Raw genomic sequence first — 26248 nt, forward strand, 5'->3', positions numbered from 1 at the left:
AGATGACGTACCTCTAGTACTGAGAGGGATACTCTACTGCAGAGTATATGTTCTTTGGGGACCTCTATTGTAGAGTAGATAATCTTTGGAGACCTCCACTATAGATTAGATGACCCTTGGAGACCTCTACTGTAAAGAAGATGACTTTTGGAGTCTTCTACTGTCGAGTAGATGACCCTTATGGTCCTCTACTGTCGAGTAAATGACCCTTAGGGTCCTCTACTGTGGAGTAGATGGCCCTTAGGGTCCTCTGCTGTGGAGTAGATGACCCTTATGGACCTCTACTGTAGAGAAGACGACCCTTGGGGTCCTCTACTGTCGAGTAGATGACTCAAACGGTCCTCTACTGTAAAGAAGATGACCCTTGGAGTCTTCAACTGTAGAGTAGATGACCCTTAGGGTCCTCTACTGTGGAATAGATGACACTTAGGGACCGCAACAGTGGATTATATGACTTAGGGTTCTCTACTGTAAAGAAGATGACCCTTGCAGTTTTCAACTGTGGAGTAGAAAACCCTTAGGGCACTCTACTGTGGAGTAAATGACCCTTGGAGTCATCTACTGTGTAGTAGATGACACTTACGGTCCTCTTCTGTGGAGATGACCCTTATGGTCTTCAACTGTTGAGTAGATGACTCTTAGGTTCCTCTACTGTAAAGAAGATGATCCTTGGTGTCTTCAACTGTGGGTCCTCTACTGTGGAATAGATGACACTTGGGGGCATCTACTGTCGAGTAGATGACCCTTAGGGTCCTCCACTGTCGAGTAGATGACCCTTAGGGTCCTCTGATGCAGACTACTGTCTACTGTCGTGTAAATGACCAATGGGCACTCTACTGTGGAGTAAATGACCCTTGGAGGCATCTACTGTGGAGTATATGAGCCTTAGGGTCCTCTACTGTAAAGAAGATGACCCTTGGAGTCTTCAACTGTGAAGTAGATGACCCTTAGGGTCCTCTACTGTGGAATATATGACATTTAGGGACCGCAACAGTGGATTGTATGACTCTCAGGGTTCTCTACTCTAAAGAAGATGACCCTTTGAGTTTTTAACTGTGGAGTACAGGACCCTTAGGGCACTCTACTGTGGAGTAAATGACCCCACCAAAACCACTCTACATCAACAAATCTGATGCTTACCAATTACCGTTTCATCTTTACTATAAACCGTCACCTGGCGTCTATCATCATCGCATCCTCAACAACAATACATGAATATCTCTACAATATACCAACCACCGCACATCACTGCAGTATAAACCAGTCACAACACACAACAACTTGATTATAAACTTACATCCACCATCACAACCTCAGCAACAACTTATAAACTCACATCCATCGTCACAGCATCACCTACACACTCAACTTCACAACAAATCCGCAATAGTCCAGCATCTATCATCATCACGTATAGCCCAACCACAACACACAGTTTCTTTAAGGATGATCACAGCGGACCTCAAGGTCTCCGAGTGAAGTAGCTGCCAACAACGGTAACTGCGCGTCCTAAAACCAAACCAAATGACCCTTAGAGTCATCTACTATGGAGTAGATGACACTTTGGGTGCTCTTCTGTGGAGTAGATGACCCTTATGGTTTTGTACTGTCGAGTAGATGACTCTTAGGGTCCTCTACTGTAAAGAAGATGATCCTTGGTGTCTTCAGCTGTGGGTCCTCTGTCGAGTAGATGACCCTTAGGGTCCTCTGCTGCAGACTAGATGGCCCTTATGGTCCTCTGCTGTGGAGTAGATGACCCTTAGGGTCCTCTACTGTCGAGTAGATGACCCTTAGGGTCCTCTAATGTCGAGTAGATGACCCTTAGGGTCCTCTACTGTCGAGTAGATGACCCTTAAGGTCCTCTACTGTCGAGTAGATGACCCTTAGGGCACTCTACTGTGGAGTAGATGACCCTTAGGGTCCTCTACTGCCGAGTAGATGACCCTTAGGATCCTCTACTACCGAGTAGATGACCCTTAGGGTCCTCTACTGCCGAGTAGATGACCCTTAGGATCCTCTACTACCGAGTAGATGACCCTTAGGGTCCTCTACTGCCGAGTAGATGACCCTTAGGGTCCTCTACTGTCGATTAGATGACCCTTTGGGTCCTCTACTGTAAAGAAGATGACCCTTGAAGTCTTCAACTGTGGAGTAGATGACCCTTAGGGTCCTCTACTGACACTTAGGGACCGCAACAGTGGATTGTATGACTCTTATGGTTCTCTACTGTAAAAAAGATAACCCTTGGAGTTTTCAACTGTGGAGTAGAGGACCCTTAGGGCACTCTACTCTGGAATAAATGACCCTTAGAGTCATCTACTGTGGAGTAGATGGCACTTAGGGTCCTCTACTGTCGAGTAGATGACCCTTATGGTCTTCTACTGTCGAGTAGATGACTCTTAGGGTCCTCTACTGTAAAGAAGATTATCCTTGACGTCTTCAACTGTGGGTCCTCTACTGTGGAATAGATGTCACTTGGGGTAGATGAGTCGAGTATATGATTCTTAGGGTCATCTTAGGGCCATCTGCTGCAGTCCCATAGGGTCTTCTACTGTAGAGTAGATGTCCCATAGGGTCTTCTACTGTTGAGTAGATGACCCATAGGGTCCTCTACTGTCGAGTAGATGACCCTTAGAGTCCTCTACTGTCGAGTAGATGACCCTTAGGGTCCTCTACTGTCGGGTAGATGACCCTTAGGGTCCTCTACTGTCGAGTAGATGACCCTTAGGGTCCTCTACTGTCGAGTAGATGACCCTTAGGGTCCTCTACTGTCGAGTAGATGACCCTTAGGGTCCTCTACTGTCGAGTAGATGGTCCTTAGGGTCCTCTACTGTCGAGTAGATGACCCTTAGGGTCCTCTACTGTTGAGTAGATGACCCTTAGGGTCCTCTACTGTCGAGTAGATGACCCTTAGGGTCCTCTACTGTCGAGTAGATGACCCTTAGGGTCCTCTACTGTCGAGTAGATGACCCTTAGGGTCCTCTACTGTCGAGTAGATGACCCTTACAGTCTTCTACTGTGGAGTAGACGACCCTTAGGGTCCTCTACTATCGAGTAGATGGGTTCTCTACTGTCGTGTAGATGACCCTTAGAGTCCTCTACTGTCGAGTAGATGACCTTACAGTCTTCTACTGTGGAGTAGATGACCCTTACAGTCTTCTACTGTGCAGTAGATGACCCTTAGGGTCTTCTACTGTCGAGTAGATGACCCTTAGGGTCTTCTACTGTCGAGTAGATGACCCTTAGGGTCCTCTACTGTCGAGTAGATGACCCTTAGGGTCCTCTACTGTCGAGTAGATGACCCTTAGGGTCCTTTACTGTCGAGTAGATGACCCTTATGGTCCTCTACTGTCGAGTAGATGACCCTTACAGTCTTAGGGTCCTCTACTGTCGAGTAGATGACTCTTAGGGTCCTCTACTGTCGAGTAGGTGCCCCTTGAAGTCTTCTACTGTGGAGTAAATGACCCTCAGGGTCCTCTTCTGTGGAGTAGATGACCTCGGGGTCATCTTGGAATGCTCTATCTGCCGAGTAGATGACCCTTAGGGACCTCTTCTGTCGAGTAGATGACCCTTGAAGTCTTCTACTGTGGAGTAGATGACCCTTAAAATCCTCTTCTGTGGAGTAGATGACCCATAGAGTCCTCTACTGTCGAGTAGATGACTTTTAAAGTCCTCTACCCTTAGAATCCTCTACTGTAGAGTAGATAACCCATAGTGTCCTCTACTGTCGACTAGATGACCCTTGAAGTCTTCTACTGTGGAGTAGATGACCCTTAGGTTCCTGTTCTGTCGAGTAGATGACTCTTAGGGTCCTCTACTGTCGAGTAGATGAGCCTTAAGGTCCTCTACTGTCGAGTAGATGAGCCTTAGGGTCCTCTACTGTCGAGTAGATGACCCATAGGGTCCTCTACTGTCGAGTAGATGACCCATAGGGTCCTCTACTGTCAAGTAGATGACCCATAAGTCCTAAACTCAGGGTCCTCCACTGTAGAGTAGATGACCCTTATGACCTTCTACTGTAGAATAGATGACACGATGGGTCCTCATCTATAGACCAGTGGGGTCCTCTACAGGAATGTATATGACCCCTGGGGTCCTTTAGAACAGAGCAGATGAGGCTTGGCGCGTTCTACTGTAGATAAGATGGCCCGTGGGGTCATCTACTAGAGAGTGGATGCCCCTTGTGGACCTCTACTACAGAGTAGATGCCCTTGTGGGCCTCTACTACAGAGTAAATGACTCTTAGGGTATTCTACTGTAGAGTGATTGCCCTTGAGTCCTCTACTGTAACAGAGATGACTCTGTGTGTCCTCAACTGTGGATTACTTAACCTTTCGGACCATCTACTGTAGAACAGATGACTCTTAGTGCCCTCTAATGTAGAGCAGATGAACTTTAGGAGCGTCTTCTCTAAAATAAATGACCCTTAGAGTCCTCTAGAGCGGACCACCCTTAGGATCTACTACTGTAGAGTAGAGTAGATGACCATTTACGTCCTATACTATAGAATTGGTTGACCTTAGGGTAATCTTCTGTAGAGTAGATAATGTTTAGATGACCCTTAGGGTCGTCTACTGCAAACTATATGAACAGTATGTACTGTCCTTTACTGTGGAGTAAATTACTCTTAAAGGGTAGATGACACATTACATTTAAGCAGATAACCTTTTATGTTAAAAAAAATGGTCATAAAAAACAAAAAGATAGGGGTACTCTCGTTCAATTTTCCAAAGATTTGGAATAAGAGATTGGGTGTTTTGTTAGACATTCTAGGGAGAGAAGAATCACATTTTGCGTTTTAGGTCTTTTCCAAATTGTATCAACAGTAGAGTAGCAAATGAGAGTGTAGGTCGGTCCCATTAAACATTGATGTCAACGCCTGCACGTCGTCGTAACAACAGAGAATATCGAATTCAATTGAGAACTATGTCAGCCGTTGTTGAACAAAGGGACATTACTCTCCCACCAATTCTCTCTCATTTATTTTGGACACCAATGCATTGGTGGGCAAATTGCGAGAGACTCATGTATTTTTTACACTTTTGTGTGTGAGGCCGAGCATTTCTGCCCAACAGTGCACCAATGGCATTAAACCCGTATGTGTCTTAAGTCTTTAGTTTTAAATTCGTGCTACTCTTCTAGAACGCGGCGTTATTTTTGCTCATCTCCAGGCATGCGAACTGTTCCAAGGCGATTTTTACCTCGAAGCAGTTGGCATACCTGCTTAAACAGTGGTTATTGTACGTCAAAAATCACCACAAGTAGCGGGAAAACCACCAACCTGGTATCCCTGCTGATCTCAGTCAAACGATAAGAGCTCATTGAAAATTGCAAACGTTTCCTTTTGGCGTCGTGTTATTGAGTTATATATATAAATATGTATAATAAATATACATTTTAAAAGAGAGTCTCTCCTATAGGTATTGCCGTGAGATACTGATGAGAGAGGGGCTCGATATGTGTCTTAAGTCTTTTGTTTTAAATGGCCATTTATTTAAAAAAAATCAACTACATTTCCAGGTTCTAGTAAAAGTATATGTAATTTTATTGGTTTTTTGTGATACAATATTTTTATATCTCAATTTTGTGAAAAATTGAAAATAAATTAAATTACAGTCAAAAATGTTACTTACAGTACTTTATTAAAAAATAAAGAAAATTATTCAATTTTATTTCAAAATTATTCGCAAAAAACTAAAGAGGTTTAAATTATGTCAATATACAAACCTATGTTATATTTTAATTAATATTATTTTTTATTAATTTTAAACTTAATATTTTGATTCTTTCTACTCTCTCTTTATCCTTAAAGTTTGTTTTCGTCGTCTTTTACTGTTCTGCCCACAACCATCGTTGCTATCCGACTCCGCCGTCGCTGCTGTTGTTGGCTGCTTGTATCCAAACTGATACGATTCTCGACCATGTGCCAAACTAAGATGTGTCTGATAGTCGTCCATTTTGTTGAACAACTCATTACACTGGGTGCATGAATAGCTGTATGTGGCCAACTGATGGCCACAGTGATAGTGGACATAGAGGGCCATATTATTTTCCAAAATACAGTGGCAAATTTTACACTCAACCGGTTCATTGCTAATATTTGTGGAATGATATAAATCCATGTGCAGCCGCAATGCCTTTCGCGTTTTCACAAATTTCTTACAGATATAACATTTTGAGGGTCGTTTCGTGGAATCGGTTAAATCGGATTCGGTTAAGGTATCATTGACACTTAAACCATATGTCCCGTGAAAAGGTTCCGATTCTTGTACTTCTTTTTTCACGACAAGAAGGCTATTTTCCGTTTCACTTGATGAATCATCGATTACAAGAACAGTTTCGCTATCTAAATCTGAACTAAGTTTTTCTTGTTTTATGACCGGCTGAGAAATAAATTCTTCTTCGGGTAGAGTGTCTGTTGCAGGTAGAGATTTTTCAAGTTCAGAATTTGGTTTTTGTTGTAATTCGATACTACCATTCATAGATTGGATATTAATTAATCCATTAAAGGTTGGTTGTGTTGAGGGTAATGTTGATTCCGAGGTAGGTAATATTGGTTCGGTTGTTTGCAATGTTGTAGCCGCCAAAGATTGAACATTTGGTATATTGAAATTTTGTTGAATAATCGGTTGGCGATAACTGGTGGGGCATATTTCCATACCGACAACGTTATGGTCATCTTGAGCCGCTTCATTTACAATAGGTCGGGACTCCTTTGTAGATTCCTGCACCACTTCTACAGCTTGAAGGCGCTTTTCTGCAAGCGTTTTACTTCCGTTAGATCCCTGAATTATTATCGGTTTTAACTCAATACTACCGCCATCAGTTTCAATATTAATTAATTCATCAAAATGTTGTGACTCTGAGGATGGATGTTGACTCTCGGGGCAATGGAAAATTTGTGCATTGAAATGTTGTTCAACACTCGGCTGAGTAAAACTAATTGAACTTGGTGGTTCCACACTGGCTGATTTATTGGCCTCCAACTGTACCTCCTCATCAAGTAACTTAATCTGAGCTTCATGTATAGATTTTTGAAAATTACAAAATTTCCATACTTGTCGCCAACAGTGGCGGCATATCGAAGTTAGATGTCGATATTTTCCTATGTCTATAATCTAAGGGATAGAAGAGAACTAATTGTTGGTAATTTTGACAAAACATAAATGGCTATGAAGTGATGCCAAATATTTAAGAAATATTGAAATTTCATGAGTATTTGCCACCAATACTTCACTTGTCCCCAAAAGCTTACCGTCGGATGAAAATATTTGACAATGATTCCATGCAAAGCATTGGCTTGTCCACTATCGTCATATAAACTCTTGCCTTCATCGCATCTACCCACACACAAACGACAGCGTTTGGTCAGGGACATATTGAAGAATTCTCAAAGTATTCTCCAGAAAGTGCAGTCAGTCGTTCGTTAAACGTTTTTCCCTAAAGACCAAAAAAATAAAAAAAGAAAATTGTAGTGAAAAATTGTGGAAAAATCTGTTTAATTTTTTTTTTGTGTTTGGGATTTAAAGATGAAGAAGAAGGCAAGGTTTAGGTGTATTAGTACTACAGAGTAGATAAACTTTACTGTCTTCTACGATGGAAAAGAACCCGTAGTTTCCAAAACTACCAAAAATACACTTAGTGCTCAGCTAGAGATAAAATGACTTTGTCCAATAGATGATCCATTTTTTCCTCACTTAACAATTAGGTGACGCTTTGCGTCTTCAACTAAAAACTACTAGAATTTCTACGGCGGAGTAGACTTTCGCGGTTTGTTTGCCTAAGTTTAGGTTCCTATTCTTACGAGCAGATTATTTTGGAGAAGATAGCCGATAGCGTTCACTATGTAGAAGATGACCCATGAGTCCTCTACTGGAAAGCAGATGACCGACCCATGCATGAGTGTTCTATAGTATAGAGTAGTAGATGACCTTTATGTCCTTTAGAATACACTTGTGTAGAATTAATGGACCACTGTCATAGAGTAAATGACCCATGGGGTCATCTAATGTTCCGGAGTTTGTCCACTAATGAATAGATGTCCCATGGGGATGTCTCGTATTAACTAGATGTCCTATTGGGATGTCTTCTATCAAGTAGATGCTCCATGCGGTCGTCTACTATACAGCAGATGTCCCATGAGACCGCCTATTGCATGGTAAATCCCGTCTACTATACATTAGACGTTTACTAATATTAATTAGATGTCCCATGGGTTCGTCTACTATACAGTAGATACCCATTGGGGTCGTCTACTATACAGTAGATGTCCATGGGGCCGCCTATTGTGAGGTAGATGCCCCTAGGGATCGTCTTCTATACCGTAGATGCCCCATGGGGTAGTCTACTACACAATAAATGTCCGTCTGCTATACAATAGATATCACATGGGATCGTCTACTACGTAATACCCTATGGATCGTCTACTATAGAAAAGACGTTTGGTGAGACCGCCAACTTTAGAGTACATAAAACCTGGTGTCGTCTACAATAGAGTAGATGAACCCTGGCGTCGTGTAGATGAACCCTGGCGTCGTCTACTGTAGAGTAGATGAAACCTGGGCTCGTCTACTGTAGCGTAGATGAACCCTGGGGTCGGCTACTGTAGAGTAGATGGGTCGGCTACTATAGAGTAGATGAACCTTGTGGTCGGCTACTATAGAGTAGATGAACCTTGTGGTCGTCTACTGTAGAGTAGATGAGCCCTGGGGTCGTCTACTGTAGAGTAGATGAACCCTGGGGTCGTCTACTGTAGAGTAGATGAACCCTGGGGTCGTCTACTGTAGAGTAGATGAACCCTGGGGTCGTCTACTGTAGAGTAGATGAACCCTGGGGTTGTCTACTGTAGAGTAGATGAACCCTGGGGTTGTCTACTGTAGAGTAGATGAACCCTGGGGTCGTCTACTGTAGAGTAGATGAACCCTGGGGTCGTCTACTGTAGAGTAGATGAACCCTGGGGTCGGCTACTGTAGAGTAGATGAACCCTGGGGACCTTTACTGTAGAATAGAGTAGATGAACCCTGGCGTCGTGTAGATGAACCCTGGCGTCGTCTACTGTAGAGTAGATGAAACCTGGGCTCGTCTACTGTAGCGTAGATGAACCCTGGGGTCGGCTACTGTAGAGTAGATGGGTCGGCTACTATAGAGTAGATGAACCTTGTGGTCGGCTACTATAGAGTAGATGAACCTTGTGGTCGTCTACTGTAGAGTAGATGAGCCCTGGGGTCGTCTACTGTAGAGTAGATGAACCCTGGGGTCGTCTACTGTAGAGTAGATGAACCCTGGGGTCGTCTACTGTAGAGTAGATGAACCCTGGGGTTGTCTACTGTAGAGTAGATGAACCCTGGGGTTGTCTACTGTAGAGTAGATGAACCCTGGGGTTGTCTACTGTAGCGTAGATGAACCCTGGGGTCGTCTACTGTAGCGTAGATGAACCCTGGGGTCGTCTACTGTAGAGTAGATGAACCCTGGGGACCTTTACTGTAGAATAGATGAACACTGAGGTCGTCTACAATATAGTAGATGAACCCTGGGGTCGTCTACTGTAGAGTAGATGAACCCTGGGGTCGTCTACTGTAGAGTAGATGAACCCTGGGGTCGTCTACTGTAGAGTAGTTGAACCCTGGGATCGTCTACTATAGAGTAGATGAACCCTGGGGTCGTCTACTGTAGAGTAGATGAACCCTGGGGTCGTCTACTGTAGAGTAGATGAACCCTGGGGTCGGCTACTGTAGAGTAGATGAACCCTGGGGTCGGCTACTATAGAGTAGATGAACCTTGTGGTCGTCTACTGTAGAGTAGATGAGCCCTGGGGTCGTCTACTGTAGAGTAGATGAACCCTGGGGTCGTCTACTGTAGAGTAGATGAACCCTGGGGTCGTCTACTGTAGAGTAGATGAACCCTGGGGTTGTCTACTGTAGAGTAGATGAACCCTGGGGTTGTCTACTGTAGAGTAGATGAACCCTGGGGTCGTCTACTGTAGAGTAGATGAACCGTGGGGTCGTCTACTGTAGAGTAGATGAACCGTGGGGTCGTCTACTGTAGAGTAGATGAACCGTGGGGTCGTCTACTGTAGAGTAGATGAACCGTGGGGTCGTCTACTGTAGAGTAGATGAACCCTGGGCTCGTCTACTGTAGAGTAGATGTACCCGGGGCTCGTCTACTGTAGAGTAGATGAACCCTGGGGACGTCTACTGTAAAGTAGATGAACACTGAGGTCGTCTACAATAGAGTAGATGGACCCTGGGGTCGTCTACTGTAGAGTAGATGAACCCTGGGGTCGTCTACTATAGAGTAGACGAACCCTGGGGTCGTCTACTATAGAGTAGATGAACCCTGGGGTCGTCTACTATAGAGTAGATGAACCCTGGGGTCGTCTACTATAGAGTAGATGAACCCTGGGGTCGTCTACTATAGAGTATATGAACCCTGGGGTCGTCTACTGTAGAGTAAATGAACCCTGGGGTCGGCTACTGTAGAGTAGATGAACCCTGGGGTCGTCTACTGTACAGTAGATGAACCCTGGGGTCGTCTGCTGTAGAGTAGATGAACCCTGGGGTCGTCTACTGTAGAGTAGATGAACCCAGTGGTCGTCTACCGTAGAGTAGATGAACCCTGGGGTCGTTTACTGTAGAGTGGATGAACCCTGGGGTCGTCTACTGTAGAGTAGATGAACCCTGGGGTCGCCTACTTTAGAGTAGATGAACCATGGGGTCGTCTACTGTAGAGTAGATGAACCATGGGGTCGTCTACTGTAGAGTAGATGAACCATGGGGTCGTCTACTGTAGAGTAGATGAACCATGGGGTCGTCTACTGTAGAGTAGATAAACCATGGTTTCATCCTATATAAAGTAGAAAAAACCTGTTGTTTAGAAGAGTAATTAAGGCTTATTCCATAAATCTAAAATAAAAAACAAATTTCCTTAATTTATTTATTACAAAATTATATTTTTTTTATTTTATTTCAATTCCGCCGAAAAGGAAATAATCAAAAATTACCAAATTATTTCAATCAAAACTAAAGAATAATAAAAATAAATTAAAATGTTATTTTATCGCAGAATTTTAAGATATTTTGTATTCTGTTCCAAAGGATGTTCCTTTTCACGATGGTGATTCAGTTCACCATATGTTGAATAAGATTTCGGACAAAATGCACAGGCATATATCCAACTGGGAGCATTGGCTGCGGCAGCGGAGGCCGAAGAAGACGAAGATTGTGATTTGTTTTGTAAACTTTTTGAATGCTGCAACATTTTAGTTGCTGTGACTGGTATTTTAAAGGTCCTCTTGCCCACGGCAATTTCAGTTCTCGGCTTAATAATGGTGCGTATACAACGATGCCCATTGAATTCCTTTTCGGTATTAAAACATTTTGTACAGGCTTTGCATTCCAATTGCAGGAGTTTGAAATCATCAACGCTTTTTGTTTTGGATACAGTGGTATTCGTTTTCAGATCTTTATTGAGTATATATTTCTTTGGAATTAGTGGAGGAAGCGGTTGATGATGGTGACTGCTTTGTTTTAATAGCGTTTCTGGGGGCTTGGAATTGTGTTGAGCTGGGCTTTGTGTAAGGCGTTCTTTGGGCGCTTGCAGTAAACTCCGATTGTTGGAGGTAATGCTGCTGCTGGTTTGCGGCGTGTTTCTGTTTTTCCTCAATTGTTCCCTATGCTGCTGCATGACATGGGATTTCAATTCCTTTTTGGATTTCCAAAAGTAGCCACAAAATTTACATTTAAAAATCATTGCAGGTTCTAGCTGATATTCATCATTTAGTAAGACTATTGAGGAGTCCTCATTTGTGGCTTGGCCAGTATCCGTTGATGGGTTAAAGACTTCTTGTCCTTCATCGTGGGTAAATTGTGTGTGAGAGCCATCACCAAATGGCAAATCTTCCGCCACAATTGTCATTTCTTCGTTCCATGGATCATGATATAAATCCTGGGCTACCTGACTTTCGCTGGGAATTTCATTGTTACTTTGTGGTATTTCCTGAAAATCGTGGGAGTTATAATTCGAGGACCCAGAAGCAGCATTCATTTCATCAATATTGTGTTGTTGCTGCTGCTGTTCAAATTCATTTTGCAAACGTAACAATTCCATTTGGTTGGCCTCATCGTCTTCAGCTTCATCGTTGTTAAGTAAAATTGATTCTCCTCCCTCACCTTCAAAATTACCAACATCTCCATCACTTAATTCTTCTATATTAATAACATTTGTTTCATACTGTTGACTATGCGGAGAGTTATTGTAATCATCTTCAAGATATTCCTCACATGTTACCCCCGCTTCATTATCGTCAAATTCATCTTTGATGTTAACATTTGAGGTTATGACAAATTGAATATTCTCTGCATTGTTGCCACACTCAAAGTCCTCTTCCAATTTTGCATCATTTAGAAACTCAGGAAAGGAACTGAGTAGATTTATTTGGGCCTCTTTAATGGATTTTTGAAAAGTTGTAAACTCTTTGATGTGAATCCAACATTGGCGACAAATTCCATGTAGGTAGGTGTACTTTTCGATATTCAAAACCTAAGATTTAAAATCAATTAACAGATTTTTACAAAACAAGGCAATTTAGTGATAAATTACTACCAAAGCGAGTGGAGGGTGTTTCAGTAACAAATTTCACTTGAAGTTGTTCGGAATTTGCAAAAGAAAAAATGCTTTTCACATCTCAGAAGTAGCTTGCGTTTTTGTTTGTGTCATGGGCGAGACGACTTTCGGTGGCCAATCCAATCGCTTTTACGTAGCAATTTACCAATAAATGTTAACATATATGCATGATGGGAGGGTGGGTGTTGATCATCATCATCATCATTCTTACCGTGGGATGAAAATATTTTACAATGATTTCGTATAAGGCATTTGGTTGACCACTATCATCGTAAAGACTTTTAAAGTTTTCGCACCACTTCACACATAAACGGCAGCTATTCTTCTGAGACATCTTTGCAGAGCATTTCCCACCATCTATAAAATTTTTCGAGAGCGAGTTATGCCACAAAATAAATGGGCAGAGAAGGAACAAAGTTCTATTAAAAAGAAACCAAAAAAAGGAAAAATCGTTTTAGAGAAACTTTTTGTAAAAAAACGTTGAGTAGTTTTAAGTTCGAGTTAAAAAATTGCAATCAATCTACCTCAGGTTCATACAAAATTAATGACTCTTAAATCTTGGTTCATTTATTCTATAGCATAGGATCTACAGTATATATAGCACGAACCTCGCCGTTATTTAATCTATAATGGAAATCCCTAGAATCATAGGTTCCACCTAATTTGAAGTGGAGAATCGTAGAGATCGGCAGGTCTAAAGTACGGACTGTTGGGTTCACCTACTCTATAGTAAAAGACTCTTGGGGCCTTCGACTCCATAGTAGAAGACCCTTGGAGACTTCGACAACATAGGAGAGGGGCCTTGGGTTCATGTACTCCATAGCCGAGAACACTTGCGATCGTTTACTCCATAAAAGAGAAATCCTAGGGTCATCTACTAGGGTCGTGTACTCTATAGTACAGGAACCTTGGGGTCATCTACTCCATACTAGAGTATCCCTGGTGTCGTCTACTCCATAGTAGAGGACCACTCAGATCGGTTACTCTATAGTAGAGGACTCTTGGAGTCGTCTACTCTATAGTAGAGGACCCTTAGGGTCGCCTACTCTATAGTAGAGGACCCTTGGTCGTCTACTCTATAGTAGAGGACCCTTGTGGTCGCCTACTCTATAGTAGAGGACCCTTGGGGTCGTCTACTCTATAGTAGAGGACCCTTGGGGTCGTCTACTCTATAGTAGAGGACCCTTGTGGTCGTCTACTCTATAGTAGAGGACCCTTGGGGTCGTCTACTCTATAGTAGAGGACCCTTGCGGTCGTCTACTCTATAGTAGAGGACCCTTGTGGTCGTCTACTCCATAGCAGAGGACCTTTGGGGTCGTCTACTCTATAGTAGAGGACCCTTGTGGTCGTCTACTCTATAGTAGAGGACCCTTGTGGTCGTCTACTCCATAGCAGAGGACCTTTGGGGTCGTCTACTCTATAGTAGAGGACCCTTGTGGTCGTCTACTCTATAGTAGAGGACCCTTGTGGTCGTCTATTCCATAGCAGAGGACCTTTGGGGTCGTCTACTCTATAGTAGAGGACCCTTGGGGTCGTCTACTCTATAGTAGAGGACCCTTGGGGTCGTCTACTCTATAGTAGAGGACCCTTGGGGTCGTCTACTCTATAGTAGAGGACCCTTGGGGTCGTCTACTCTATAGTAGAGGACCCTTGGGGTCGTCTACTCTATAGTAGAGGACCCTTGGGGTCGTCTACTCTATAGTAGAGGACCCTTGGGGTCGTCTACTCTATAGTAGAGGACCCTTGGGGTCGTCTACTCTATAGTAGAGGACCCTTGGGGTCGTCTACTCTATAGTAGAGGACCCTTGGGGTCGTCTACTCTATAGTAGAGGACCCTTGGGGTCGTCTACTCTATAGTAGAGGACCCTTGGGGTCGTCTACTCTATAGTAGAGGACCCTTGGGGTCGTCTACTCTATAGTAGAGGACCCTTGGGGTCGTCTACTCTATAGTAGAGGACCCTTGGGGTCGTCTACTCTATAGTAGAGGACCCTTGGAGTCGTCTACTCTATAGTAGAGGACCCTTGGGGTCGTCTACTCTATAGTACAGGACCCTTGGGGTCGTCTACTCTATAGTAGAGGACCCTTGGGGTCGTCTACTCTATAGTAGAGGACCCTTGGGGTCGTCTACTCTATAGTACAGGACCCTTGGGGTCGTCTACTCTATAGTAGAGGACCCTTGGGGTCGTTTACTCTATAGTAGAGGACCCTTGGGGTCGTCTACTCTATAGTAGAGGACCTTGGGGTCGTCTACTCTATAGTAGAGGACCTTGGGGTCGTCTACTCTATAGTATAGGACCAATGGGGTCGTCTACTTCATAGTAGAGGACCCTTGGGGTCTTCTTTTTATAGTAGATGACCCTTGGGATCGTCTACTACATAGAAGAGAAACCTTGGGGTCGTCTACTCTATAGTAGAGGACCCTTGGGGTCGTCTACTCTATAGTAGAGGACCCTTGGGGTCGTCTACTCTATAGTAGAGGACCCTTGGGGTCGTCTACTCTATAGTAGAGGACCCTTGGGGTCGTCTACTCTATAGTAGAGGACCCTTGGGGTCGTCTACTCTATAGTAGAGGACCCTTGCGGTCGTCTACTCTATAGTAGAGGACCCTTGTGGTCGTCTTCTCTATAGTAGAGGACCCTTGTGGTCGTCTACTCCATAGCAGAGGACCTTTGGGGTCGTCTACTCTATAGTAGAGGACCCTTGTGGTCGTCTACTCTATAGTAGAGGACCCTTGTGGTCGTCTATTCCATAGCAGAGGACCTTTGGGGTCGTCTACTCTATAGTAGAGGACCCTTGGGGTCGTCTACTCTATAGTAGAGGACCCTTGGGGTCGTCTACTCTATAGTAGAGGACCCTTGGGGTCGTCTACTCTATAGTAGAGGACCCTTGGGGTCGTCTACTCTATAGTAGAGGACCCTTGGGGTCGTCTACTCTATAGTAGAGGACCCTTGGGGTCGTCTACTCTATAGTAGAGGACCCTTGGGGTCGTCTACTCTATAGTAGAGGACCCTTGGGGTCGTCTACTCTATAGTAGAGGACCCTTGGGGTCGTCTACTCTATAGTAGAGGACCCTTGGGGTCGTCTACTCTATAGTAGAGGACCCTTGGGGTCGTCTACTCTATAGTAGAGGACCCTTGGGGTCGTCTACTCTATAGTAGAGGACCCTTGGAGTCGTCTACTCTATAGTAGAGGACCCTTGGGGTCGTCTACTCTATAGTACAGGACCCTTGGGGTCGTCTACTCTATAGTAGAGGACCCTTGGGGTCGTCTACTCTATAGTAGAGGACCCTTGGGGTCGTTTACTCTATAGTAGAGGACCCTTGGGGTTGGCTACTGCATAGTAGAAGACCCTTGGGGTCGTCTACTCTATAGTAGAGGACCTTGGGGTCGTCTACTCTATAGTAGAGGACCTTGGGGTCGTCTACTCTATAGTATAGGACCCTTGGGGTCGCCTACTCCATAGTAGAGGACCAATGGGGTCGCCTACTCCATAGTAGAGGACCAATGGGGTCGTCTACTTCATAGTAGAGGACCCTTGGGGTCTTCTTTTTATAGTAGATGACCCTTGGGATCGTCTACTACATAGAAGAGAAACCTTGGGGTCGTCTACTCTATAGTAGAGGACCCTTGGGGTCGTCTACTCTATAGTAGAGGACCCTTGGGGTCGTCTACTCTATAGTAGAGGACCCTTGGGGTCGTCTACTCTATAGTAGAGGACCCTTGGGGTCGTCTACTCTATAGTAGAGGACCCTTGGGGTCGTCTACTCTATAGTAGAGGACCCTTGGGGTCGTCTACTCTATAGTAGAGGACCCTTGTGGTCGTCTACTCTATAGTAGAGGACCCTTGGGGTCGTCTACTCTGTAGTAGAGGACCCTTGGGGTCGTCTACTCTGTAGTAGAGGACCCTTGGGGTCGTCTACCGCATAGTAGAGGACTCTTGGGGTCGTCTACCGCATAGTAGAGGACCCTTGGGGTCTTCTTTTTATAGTAGATGACCCTTGGGGTCGTCTACTCTATACTATAGTATCCTTGGCGTCGTCTACCGCATAGTAGAGGACCCTTGGGGTCTTCTTTTTATAGTAGATGACCCTTGGGGTCGTCTACTCTATACTATAGTATCCTTGGTGTCGTCTACTCCATAGTAGAGGACCACTCAGATCGGTTACTCTATAGTAGAGGACCCTTGGAGTCGTCTACTACATAGAAGAGGACCCTTGAATTCATCTACTACATAGTAAAGGACCCTTGGGGTCGTCTACTCTATAGTAGAGGATCCTTGGGGCCGTCTACTCTATAGTAGAGGACCCTTGTGGTCGTCTACTCTATAGTAGAGGACCTTTGGGGTCGTCTACTCTATACTATAGTATCCTTGGTGTCGTCTACTCCATAGTAGAGGACCACTCAGATCGGTTACTCTATAGTAGAGGACCCTTGGAGTCGTCTACTACATAGAAGAGGACCCTTGAATTCGTCTACTCTATAGTAGAGGACCCTTGGGGTCGTCTACTCTATAGTAGAGGACCCTTGGTGTCGTCTACTCTATAGTAGAGGACCCTTGTGGTCGTCTACTCTATATTAGAGTACCCTTTAAATCGTCTACTCTATATTAGAGGACCCTTTAAATCGTCTACTCTATAGTAGAGGACCCTTAGGGTCGTTGGCTCCATGGTAGAGAAACCTTGGAGTCGTCTACATCATAGTGGAGCACCCTTTCGGGTCGTCTTCTGTGTAGTAGAGGACTATTGTGGTCTTCTACTCTATGGTAGAGTACTATTGGACCCATATGAGTAGTCGTAATCAATAGTAGAGAACACTTGGGCGGTTGTCTATTCAATGGTGGAGAACCCTCAAGATAATCTCTATTACGGTAGAGGACCTTAAGTTATTCTAGGGGTCATACAACGTCTAGTATATGAGTAAGTGACTCTAACGATAATCGATGGGTGTTTAGACTGCATCACATGGTGGAGAGCAGATGTATCTATTATAGTGTTATTCAACGTATGAGTTATCATTACAAACGAGGAACGAATGTCATTATGGCGATGTCAGATAATTCTGTAAAAAAGAGTTAAATTCAAGTACTGCACATGAGTGTTAATTAGGAAATATCCCACACTTCAAAGATTCAATGAAGATCACGTTTCACATGAACATTTTGTAAAAAATACTTACCTCTTTGCTCAGTCGTTATTTGTAAAATTGTTATATACCTATATACCGTTTATATGTTTATGGGGGCTCGATGGACAGACACCACGATTTTCAAAATATTAATGCCTTTGAGATACTTAGTTCCTCGCTAAGACAACTTCTCAAGGAAATTTAAACACTTTGCCTTTCTTAGGAAATGACAACTTGTTGACCTTAATCTCTTTTCTTTTGTAACACAAATTGTCAGCTCAAATTTTCTTAATATTACGGCTAATAAAATATGAATATAGTTTTTAATGACCTACCTGTTAATGTTGGCAGGTAGATTATTGGTATACGGAACTTCCCATATGATGTGGACAGGAGACAACTGCAAGTAATGTTTCAACTGAAATGGTAAAAGATAAAAATGGGTTAAACTCTTTGAAGACTAAAATATTGAATGGATATCAGAAAAAAAAAATAATAATCAGAAAAGACCAAATGCCCATATAACTAAAATTAATTAATGAAACTTGGGGGGCATACGCCACGTAGAAAAAATGTCTGTTTGGTCCCTTAATCAACGAGTATAATATCCTTAGGATCCCCTCTACATAGTATCTAATGACTACCTATACCATTAGTTTCCAAAACCAATGTAAACTCACATAGTATAGTGTTGATATTGATAGTTGGAAAAGAAATAGAATACTCTACCAGCTGGCGGAAAATCTGAAATGTTTACCACAGGTAGATCTTTACGTCCTGATTACAAAAATGTAAAGTTTGTTGGGGGAAGTCCATACTTCCCGAGATATGGGCCCCTGAAGTTCCGAAAATTCCCTTGTTAAAGTAAGAAAGTGCATTCGTCAAAATTCGACGACACATACAAGTGGAAGAGGTTTGAATTGTTTCGCAGACACTTTCGTCGGAGTTGTATGAGGTTGCCAAGGAAAAACTTCTCATTGAACTTTTTTCTTTACTTACCTTTATACTTCGAGCTGACGATTGATGTTTGGGTATAAAAAGTTTCTTGTTGAAGAAGTTATTGAAAAATAACTTCGGTGGAGAATATCCACAAACAAGAAACAAGGGAACTGATGAGATCCAGTGGCGTGGATCGAAACTATAGTATTCCCTGCCTTACCCCTTGGCGAACAATGCCAAATCTTTTCCACTAATAAAATAGTTGTTTTAAAATATTAAAACAACAACAATGGGATTAAGCCAGACTATTTTGAAAAAACAAAATTGCAAACGCTATCCCAATAAAAAAACAAGTAAGAAAAGCGTTAAGTTCGGTCGGGCCGAACTTTTTATACCCTCCACCACAAATTTCAGCCATTTCGGTGAATTAATGTGGCCACAACCTTCAAAATACCGAAATTCGGAAGGTACCGTTCTATGGGGGCTATATGATGGCGTGGACCTATACCTACAAATTTCTGGGGGAAAGTTTTATACGCCTAAAGAAGACTAAATACCAAATTTCAGCCATCTCGGTGTGATAATGAGGCTAGAACGTTCAAAATATCGAAAATCGGGAGATATCGTATTATGGGGGGTATATCAACACGTGGACCTATATAAACATTTTATGGTAGAAATGTTTCTTAGCCTCTGGAAACACAAAATACAAAGTTACAACCAATTCTTTGGTCAAATGGGTCAAATACATTCAAAATATATTAAAATGACGCGTACTTTATAAGGGGCCTTATATGGGGGCTATACCAAAACGTGGACCTATATAACCCAACTTTGGTAGGAATGTTTTTTGACCTTTGAAGACACAAAATACCAAATTACAACCAATTCTGTGGTCAAATGGGTCTAATACATTCAAAATATATTAAAATGACGCGTACTTTATATGGGGCATTATATGGGGGCTATACCAAAACGTGGACCTATATAACCCAACTTTGGTAGGAATATTTTTTGGCCTCTGGAGACACAAAGTACCAAATTACAATCAATTCGGTGGTAAAATGGGCCAAATATCTTAAAAATTCCTTAAAACGACGGCGCGTCACGCGTCATTTTGTATGGGGGCTATACGAAAGCGTGGACCTACATAGCCCGTTTTCAATACCAAAAGTCCTACGTAAATATAACATATTTTCCCAAAATTTCATCAACCTACGTCAATCCGTTCGGACGCTAGAGTGATTTCCACAGACGGACAGACGGACAGACAGACAGACGGACAGACGGACGGACATGGCTATATCGATGTAGAATTGCACGCTGATCAAGAATATATATATTTTGTGGGGTCTACAATGATTATTTCGAGTAGTTACAAACGTAGTGACAAACTTAATATACCCCCATCCTATGGTGGAGGGTATAAAAACGCCACAATGCTTCAAATTGAAGACACTGGCACGACGTGTGTTGTTTTTGCTGTAAAGCAGACCAACCAAATTTTGGTGTGTGCATTCGTCAAAATTCGACGACACATACAAGTGGAAGAGGTTTGAATTGTTTCGCAGACACTTTCGTCGGAGTTGTATGAGGTTGCCAAGGAAAAACTTCTCATTGAACTTTTTTCTTTACTTACCTTTATACTTCGAGCTGACGATTGATGTTTGGGTATAAAAAGTTTCTTGTTGAAGAAGTTATTGAAAAATAACTTCGGTGGAGAATATTCACAAACAAGAAACAAGGGAACTGATGAGATCCAGTGGCGTGGATCGAAACTATAGTATTCCCTGCCTTACCCCTTGGCGAACAATGCCAAATCTTTTCCACTAATAAAATAGTTGTTTTAAAATATTAAAACAACAACAATGGGATTAAGCCAGACTATTTTGAAAAACGCTATCCCAATAAAAAAAAAAACGCCACAATGCTTCAAAAAAAAAAAATAAATTAAAAAAATGTTGTTTTCGTGCCCTAAATTGGCTCCTGTCCATAGGAGAAAGTCATAAATCCCCGGCCGAAGGCCGGCAAATTAGAAAAAACTTACAATTTAAAAAAAATTTTCAGATTTTTTCAGTCAGCTGGTAGAGTATTCAATTTGTTCCCTACCTTAGAAGATATTTTACTTAGGGACCTCTACTTTGGAGTAGATACACGGTCTACGCCTTGTTATATAGTAAAAGTCTCTTACTCTCTTTACTCTCTCTTTAAAAGGAAAAATTTTAAACATGAGATGGACCTCAGTGCTGATGGCCCTTAACCCAGATATGCCCATTGCTTGATCGTGATCATTTTAAAAGTATTTTTATATTATTTTAGAAGCAAATGTGAAATAATAACAGTATGTTTGTAAGTTTTTTAAAAATTTTTTCAAAAAAGTGGTTTTTGAGGCCACTTTTGAACACATGGTTTTATCATATAACTGGGAGTTATGGGTCACAAAACATTTGACATATAGTCCAAAAACACCTTTTCGGCATCTAGTTAACGTTTTTTCGTAGTAGGCTCCACATCGTGTATGTTTTCGTTATAAAACTACCCAATAATTAATCGGTCATAACGCAAATCATTGCAAAAACTAAGCGATAGGTGGCAACTTCTATGAACTAGACCTCAAAACTCAAAAATAGTAGCTCAAAGTAATGGAATCACATAATATCCCAAGAGCTACAGATGTGTACTGAGTATATCACCAAAATAAACGGTACTTTGATAAACATAACATACCAAATTAGCAAGAATTTTGTGTGTCCTATATATAGGACGTTGGGCATATCTGGGTTAAGTCTGTGTTAAGACACACAAATTTATCGGGAAAGTAAATTGAGTTTTTTGGGAGAGAGCGGAGAGGAAAGAGCTCCTCAATACTCTTTCCTACCCCCTATTGCCCAAAAACTGAATTTACTTTCCCGAAAAATTTGTGTGTCTAAACACGGACTAAGGTTACCTACTGTAGTTCAGGATTAAATGTAGGGTTATCCAATGCAGTGTAGATGGCTATTAAGCCCTCTTAAGATCTATCAAAACACGTCAATGCAGTGTAAATGACATTTAGAGTTTCCTAACTGTGCTGTATATGGACATTATTATCGCTTGCAATTAAGTGGATTACTTGTTTGGTCCACGTCTATAGGGTGAACCTAATCAAACAAACCCATATCGTGGGTGTTGGCTGAACGATGAATGTATTATTATTGGATGAGGCAATTACTTGATGTGTTTGAAAAAAAAATCTTCCAAAAAGGCAGCATGAATACAGGTAATGGTATCGGGTTGTCAATCTACAAATGAAATATAAAAATACTGCCTCTATAGACCTTAAAATATCAATTAAGAATTAAGCCATGCGACATGCGAAGTGGCTTAGTATCGCTTATCCTAAATGCTACACGCCAAAATCAACAAAAGGTAGTTTAGGTTCTTCAATGGAATTTCGCAACATAAACCAAAACACTAACTGGGCTACTTCTTTTTGCCCAGCACCAACAATGACATCCTATTGATCTACAAAATATGCGTATTTTATTTAGTCATTTCCTTTGATTTTTTCCCATGAATACATACCACAAACCACAGTTCCAAAACGCTTTCAAGCGGGGAGTTGGTGGCGTCTCTGCAATCTTTTTTCACGTTTTTTTTTAGCAAATATGATGCTCGCACTTTGTTTTCATAGCTAACTTTTCAACTAATTTACACAATTATTTGTTCACTTTTTAAAGGAATCTCCAATACATTTGCGAAAAGATCTTGTTTTTAGTTCTATTGCAATGTTTTCTTTCCTTTAATTATTGATTTTTTACCCACTAATCAAATATTCTACAAAAAATACAATTTATTGTTGTGGATTTTGCTTTTGAGCTTCTGTTTCGTATGATTAAAAATACAACTCTGTGTGCCATACAAAATCCACAACCCACAACATCTGTCGTTCCACATACAAAAATCGATAAACAAATCTCTCATGTACACGGTTTGTTTACAAATTGCTGCTGGCAAATGTCAAGCAAAACATTGTGGAATATGAATGAAATTTCTCTCTCAATGCGATCTATTGTTGCTCTCTGTCTCTCTCTCTTTGTTTATCGACCACTGTATTGGGAATTGTTTAATTGTTTATTTAATAATAAATTAGTAGCAAAATAGGAGATAAGAAAATAAATAACCGCATATTTTCTGTAAAAATGTATTGATTATAGATTAAAATTAAATTTACTGTGTTTTTATTTAGTTTCCTTTTAAGAGTGCTAATGAATGTGCGGGAGTGACTGTGAGAGAATAGAAAAGTCAAAAAAAAATACTTGTTGAATGTTTTGATACCTAATTTAACACAATTTATCAATAATTTTTATCTAAAGGTGAGTTTAAAATGCAAATCTTCCGTTTTCCTTCTTATTTTAATGCAAAAGTCAGATACATATTAGAGAGTTTCTGTCAGGGAAAACAAATCCCTGTAAATTTATATAATGCATCGTAAACAATTAGGCTTAAGATGAGTTGAAGCATTAAGCTCGGATCGGGACCAAACTTTTTCCACAGGTAGGTCTCGTTACCCTGATCACAAATATATATAACATTTGTTGCGGAAGTCCATACTTCCCGAGGTATGGGCCTCTGAAGTTCCGAAAATTCCCTTGTTAAATGTCGGCTACTTAGAGAAAATGTTTAATTTAAAAGAAAATGTTGTTCCCGTTCCCTAGATTGGCTCCTGTCCATAGGAGAAAGTCTTAAATCCACGGCCGAAGGCCGGCTATATAGGAAAAATTATAATTTTATCCGAGCTTAATGCTTCAACCCAGCTTGCTCTAACAATTACATATTATTTTATTAATAATTTGTTGTTAAAAGAGGAATTTATAGCGGGAATATCCCTTTCCACCCACGATGTGCAAAAGTCAATGCAAGGGAGTCTTTGTTAGATGGTACCAAAAACCAAGAATCGTATTAAAAATTACTTGGAAATACCTATCCATAGTTTTGGTAGTATGTTGTTACTATAATAAATTGAATACGTTTTAGCAATATTTTCTTATTTATAGGCAAAATTGTCGGTTGTGAATTTCCGTGAGGAATGTGGTTTAACCTTCTTTTCATGCAGCAAAGTCTGTGTTCTCTAATCATAAAGTAGGCCTGATATGAGGATCGCAGCATTAAATTGTACGTTAATCAATGAATGAACTATAACTCTGTCATAATCCATATCTATGTATTTCATGAAGCTAAAGAACCATTCACTCTCTGTAGTGTCAAAGATTTGGCAAATTGGTGAACTCCTTATAGGTACGTGTTCCAACGAAATCTATGTTTTGAGACATGAATAGGAAACCCCTTTCTATTGTATTTTACTGCAAAAAATATAATCTTATCAAGGTTTTGGCGAATTGGTGAAGTCCTTATACTTGTTTTCAATGTTTTGGACCATGAAGAGATGTTATCGGATACACTTTTGTGGACAGCGATTCCTGTTGGATTAGTGAAATAAATATCTAATATAGGTGAAATGCGATCAAGTTGTGAGCCAACACTCTGTGAACTTATAGAAAATATCATTTAGAAAATGCTCAAAAGAAAAACATATACCTACGACTTACTAGGTATGTCCCAAAGTTCTAACATTCCCAACCAACCCTGCAGGATCCACCTTTTTCGTATGTAGTTCGATGTTTCGTATGTAAATTTCTTGACCATATGAACTTGAACTTAAAAAATCAATATTGAGCCTACGCCATCCATGATTAAGGTGTCCCATGCAATGGAAGAAAAAAACTAAATAACTCACGTACCTTCTTGTTTAATCCTTTTTAAGTTTGGTTATGAAATATCAATTTATTATTATTTTATTATAATTAATGCCTTTTAATGTGATTTTTCTTTAAACAAATTTTCCAAACACTTACACACACCCCCCCGAAACACATTGAATCACCACTTTTCCTTAATTCCACTTTATATCTTGTTATTGATGGATTATAAATTTACTTATTCTTTTTCCTCTAGAATACTTTTATTTTTTATGATTTATAACTCTATTTTCAATTCTTTTTTAATTAATTATTTCTAAAAAAACTACAAACTTTATTGGCGACACCGGGTATTTTTATTTTGGCCTTTTACAACTGTCCACACTGCTTTGTGTGTCTGTATTCTAAGGGAACAGCAGGTTTTTTGGCGCAGACGCTTTGAAGGACAAATAAAATGTTCGTACTATGGGGTCTTTGAAATCTAGGCGGAAAGGAAATCTAGGCGGCATTTACTGAAGGAAACACATTTATATGGATAAAGATTTTTTAAAACTTGTACTTTTCAAGATTTTAAGGAATCCCTTAGAGCAAAAAAAAAGTATATTCTTAAAGATCTTTTGGAGCTCCCTTAAAGCAGAATTAAAGCAAAATAATCGTTGATTTTTGAAGATCTTAGGAGTTCACTTAGAGAAGAAGATGCGTAATTTTTTCAAGGATTTTTATGAGGTCACTTAGAGAAGAATCTACGCGGATTTTTTAAAAATTTATAGGATGTCCCTTAAAGCAAAATAAACGTGGATTTTTTAAAGATTTTGAGGAGTTTCCTTAGAGAAAAATATAAATTTTTAAAGGTTTCTAGGAAGTCCATTAAAGAAGATTATACGCGAATTTTTTAAAGATTTTTAGGAGGTCCCATGGAGAATGTACGCAAATTTTTTAAAAATTTTTAGGAGGTCCCTTGGTAAAGAATATGCGCGGATATTTTAGGAGGTCTCTTAGATAAGAATATACACGGATTTTTGAAACATTTTAGGAGGTCCCTTAGAGAAGAATAATTAATGTGGGCCTTTAAAGCTGAATAAAGGTGAATTTTTTAAAGATTTTTAGGAGTTCACTTTAAGGAAAATAAACGTGGATTTTTTTAGAAACAATAATCGTGAATTTTTTAAAGATGTTTAGGGGGTCCCTTTGAACAGAATAAACCCATTTTTTAAGATTTTTAGGAGGTTTCTTAAATCACTCAAACGTTGATTTTTTTTAAAGATTTTTAGGAGATCCCTTAATGCACAATAAAAGTGGATTTTTAAACATTTTTAGAAGGTCCCTTAAAGCACAATAAACGTGGATTTTTTAAAGATTTTTAAAAGGCCACTTGAAGAATAGTAAAACCGTACTTTTTTAAATATTTTTAGGAGTACACTAAAGGTGGATTTTTAAAGATTTTTAGAAGGTCCATTAAAAGAGAATAAAGTGGATTTTTTAAAGATTTTTAGGAGATCCCTTAAATCACACTAAACGTTGATTTTTAAACATTTTAGGAGGTCCCTTAAAGCACAATAAACGTGGATTTTTAAAGATTTTTAGGAGATTCCTTAAAGCACACTAAACGTGGATTTTTAAACATTTTTAGGAGGTCCCTTAAAGCACATTAAACGTGGATTTTTAAAGATTTTTAGGAGGTCCCTTAAAGCAAAATAATAGCGGATTTTTTGATATTTAAGGTTCCGTTTAAAGTAGAATTTAGATATTAAAGGGCACCCTTGGGTTATCAATTTGATATCTTTCTGTCCTATTGTTGATATTTTTCAGACCCAAAACGTAGATA

The 26248-nt window shown here is 40.8% G+C and overlaps 1 protein-coding gene across 11 annotated transcripts in view; it reads right to left on the minus strand.

The window, feature by feature from the left end:
- Positions 1–26233, minus strand: part of LOC141403727 (uncharacterized) — a 40723-nt gene extending 14490 nt beyond the window's left edge. For 2 of the 11 annotated variants that reach the window (XM_073986580.1, XM_073986588.1), the window contains exons 1-2: positions 24466–24590; positions 18082–18164 (exon numbers count right to left, since the gene is read on the minus strand). Coding sequence is in view for 5 of the 11 variants with exons in the window: in XM_073986582.1 (XP_073842683.1) it covers positions 11053–12537; positions 12833–13040; positions 18082–18164; positions 24580–24600 (1797 nt within the window). In the remaining 6 variants the exon portion in view is untranslated. Of the gene's footprint in view, positions 1–5513; positions 7119–7255; positions 7441–10927; positions 12538–12832; positions 13041–17797; positions 17821–18081; positions 18165–22249; positions 22613–24465 lie in introns of those variants that run through there. The other 9 variants (XM_073986590.1, XM_073986589.1, XM_073986582.1 and 6 more) reach the window with 9 other exon arrangements.
- Positions 26234–26248: the final 15 nt, after the last annotated feature.

Source organism: Musca autumnalis, unplaced genomic scaffold (genome assembly GCF_047663935.1).
Source record: "Musca autumnalis isolate F117 unplaced genomic scaffold, ASM4766393v1 scaffold_4, whole genome shotgun sequence".
Classification (NCBI taxonomy): Eukaryota; Metazoa; Arthropoda; class Insecta; order Diptera; family Muscidae; genus Musca; species Musca autumnalis.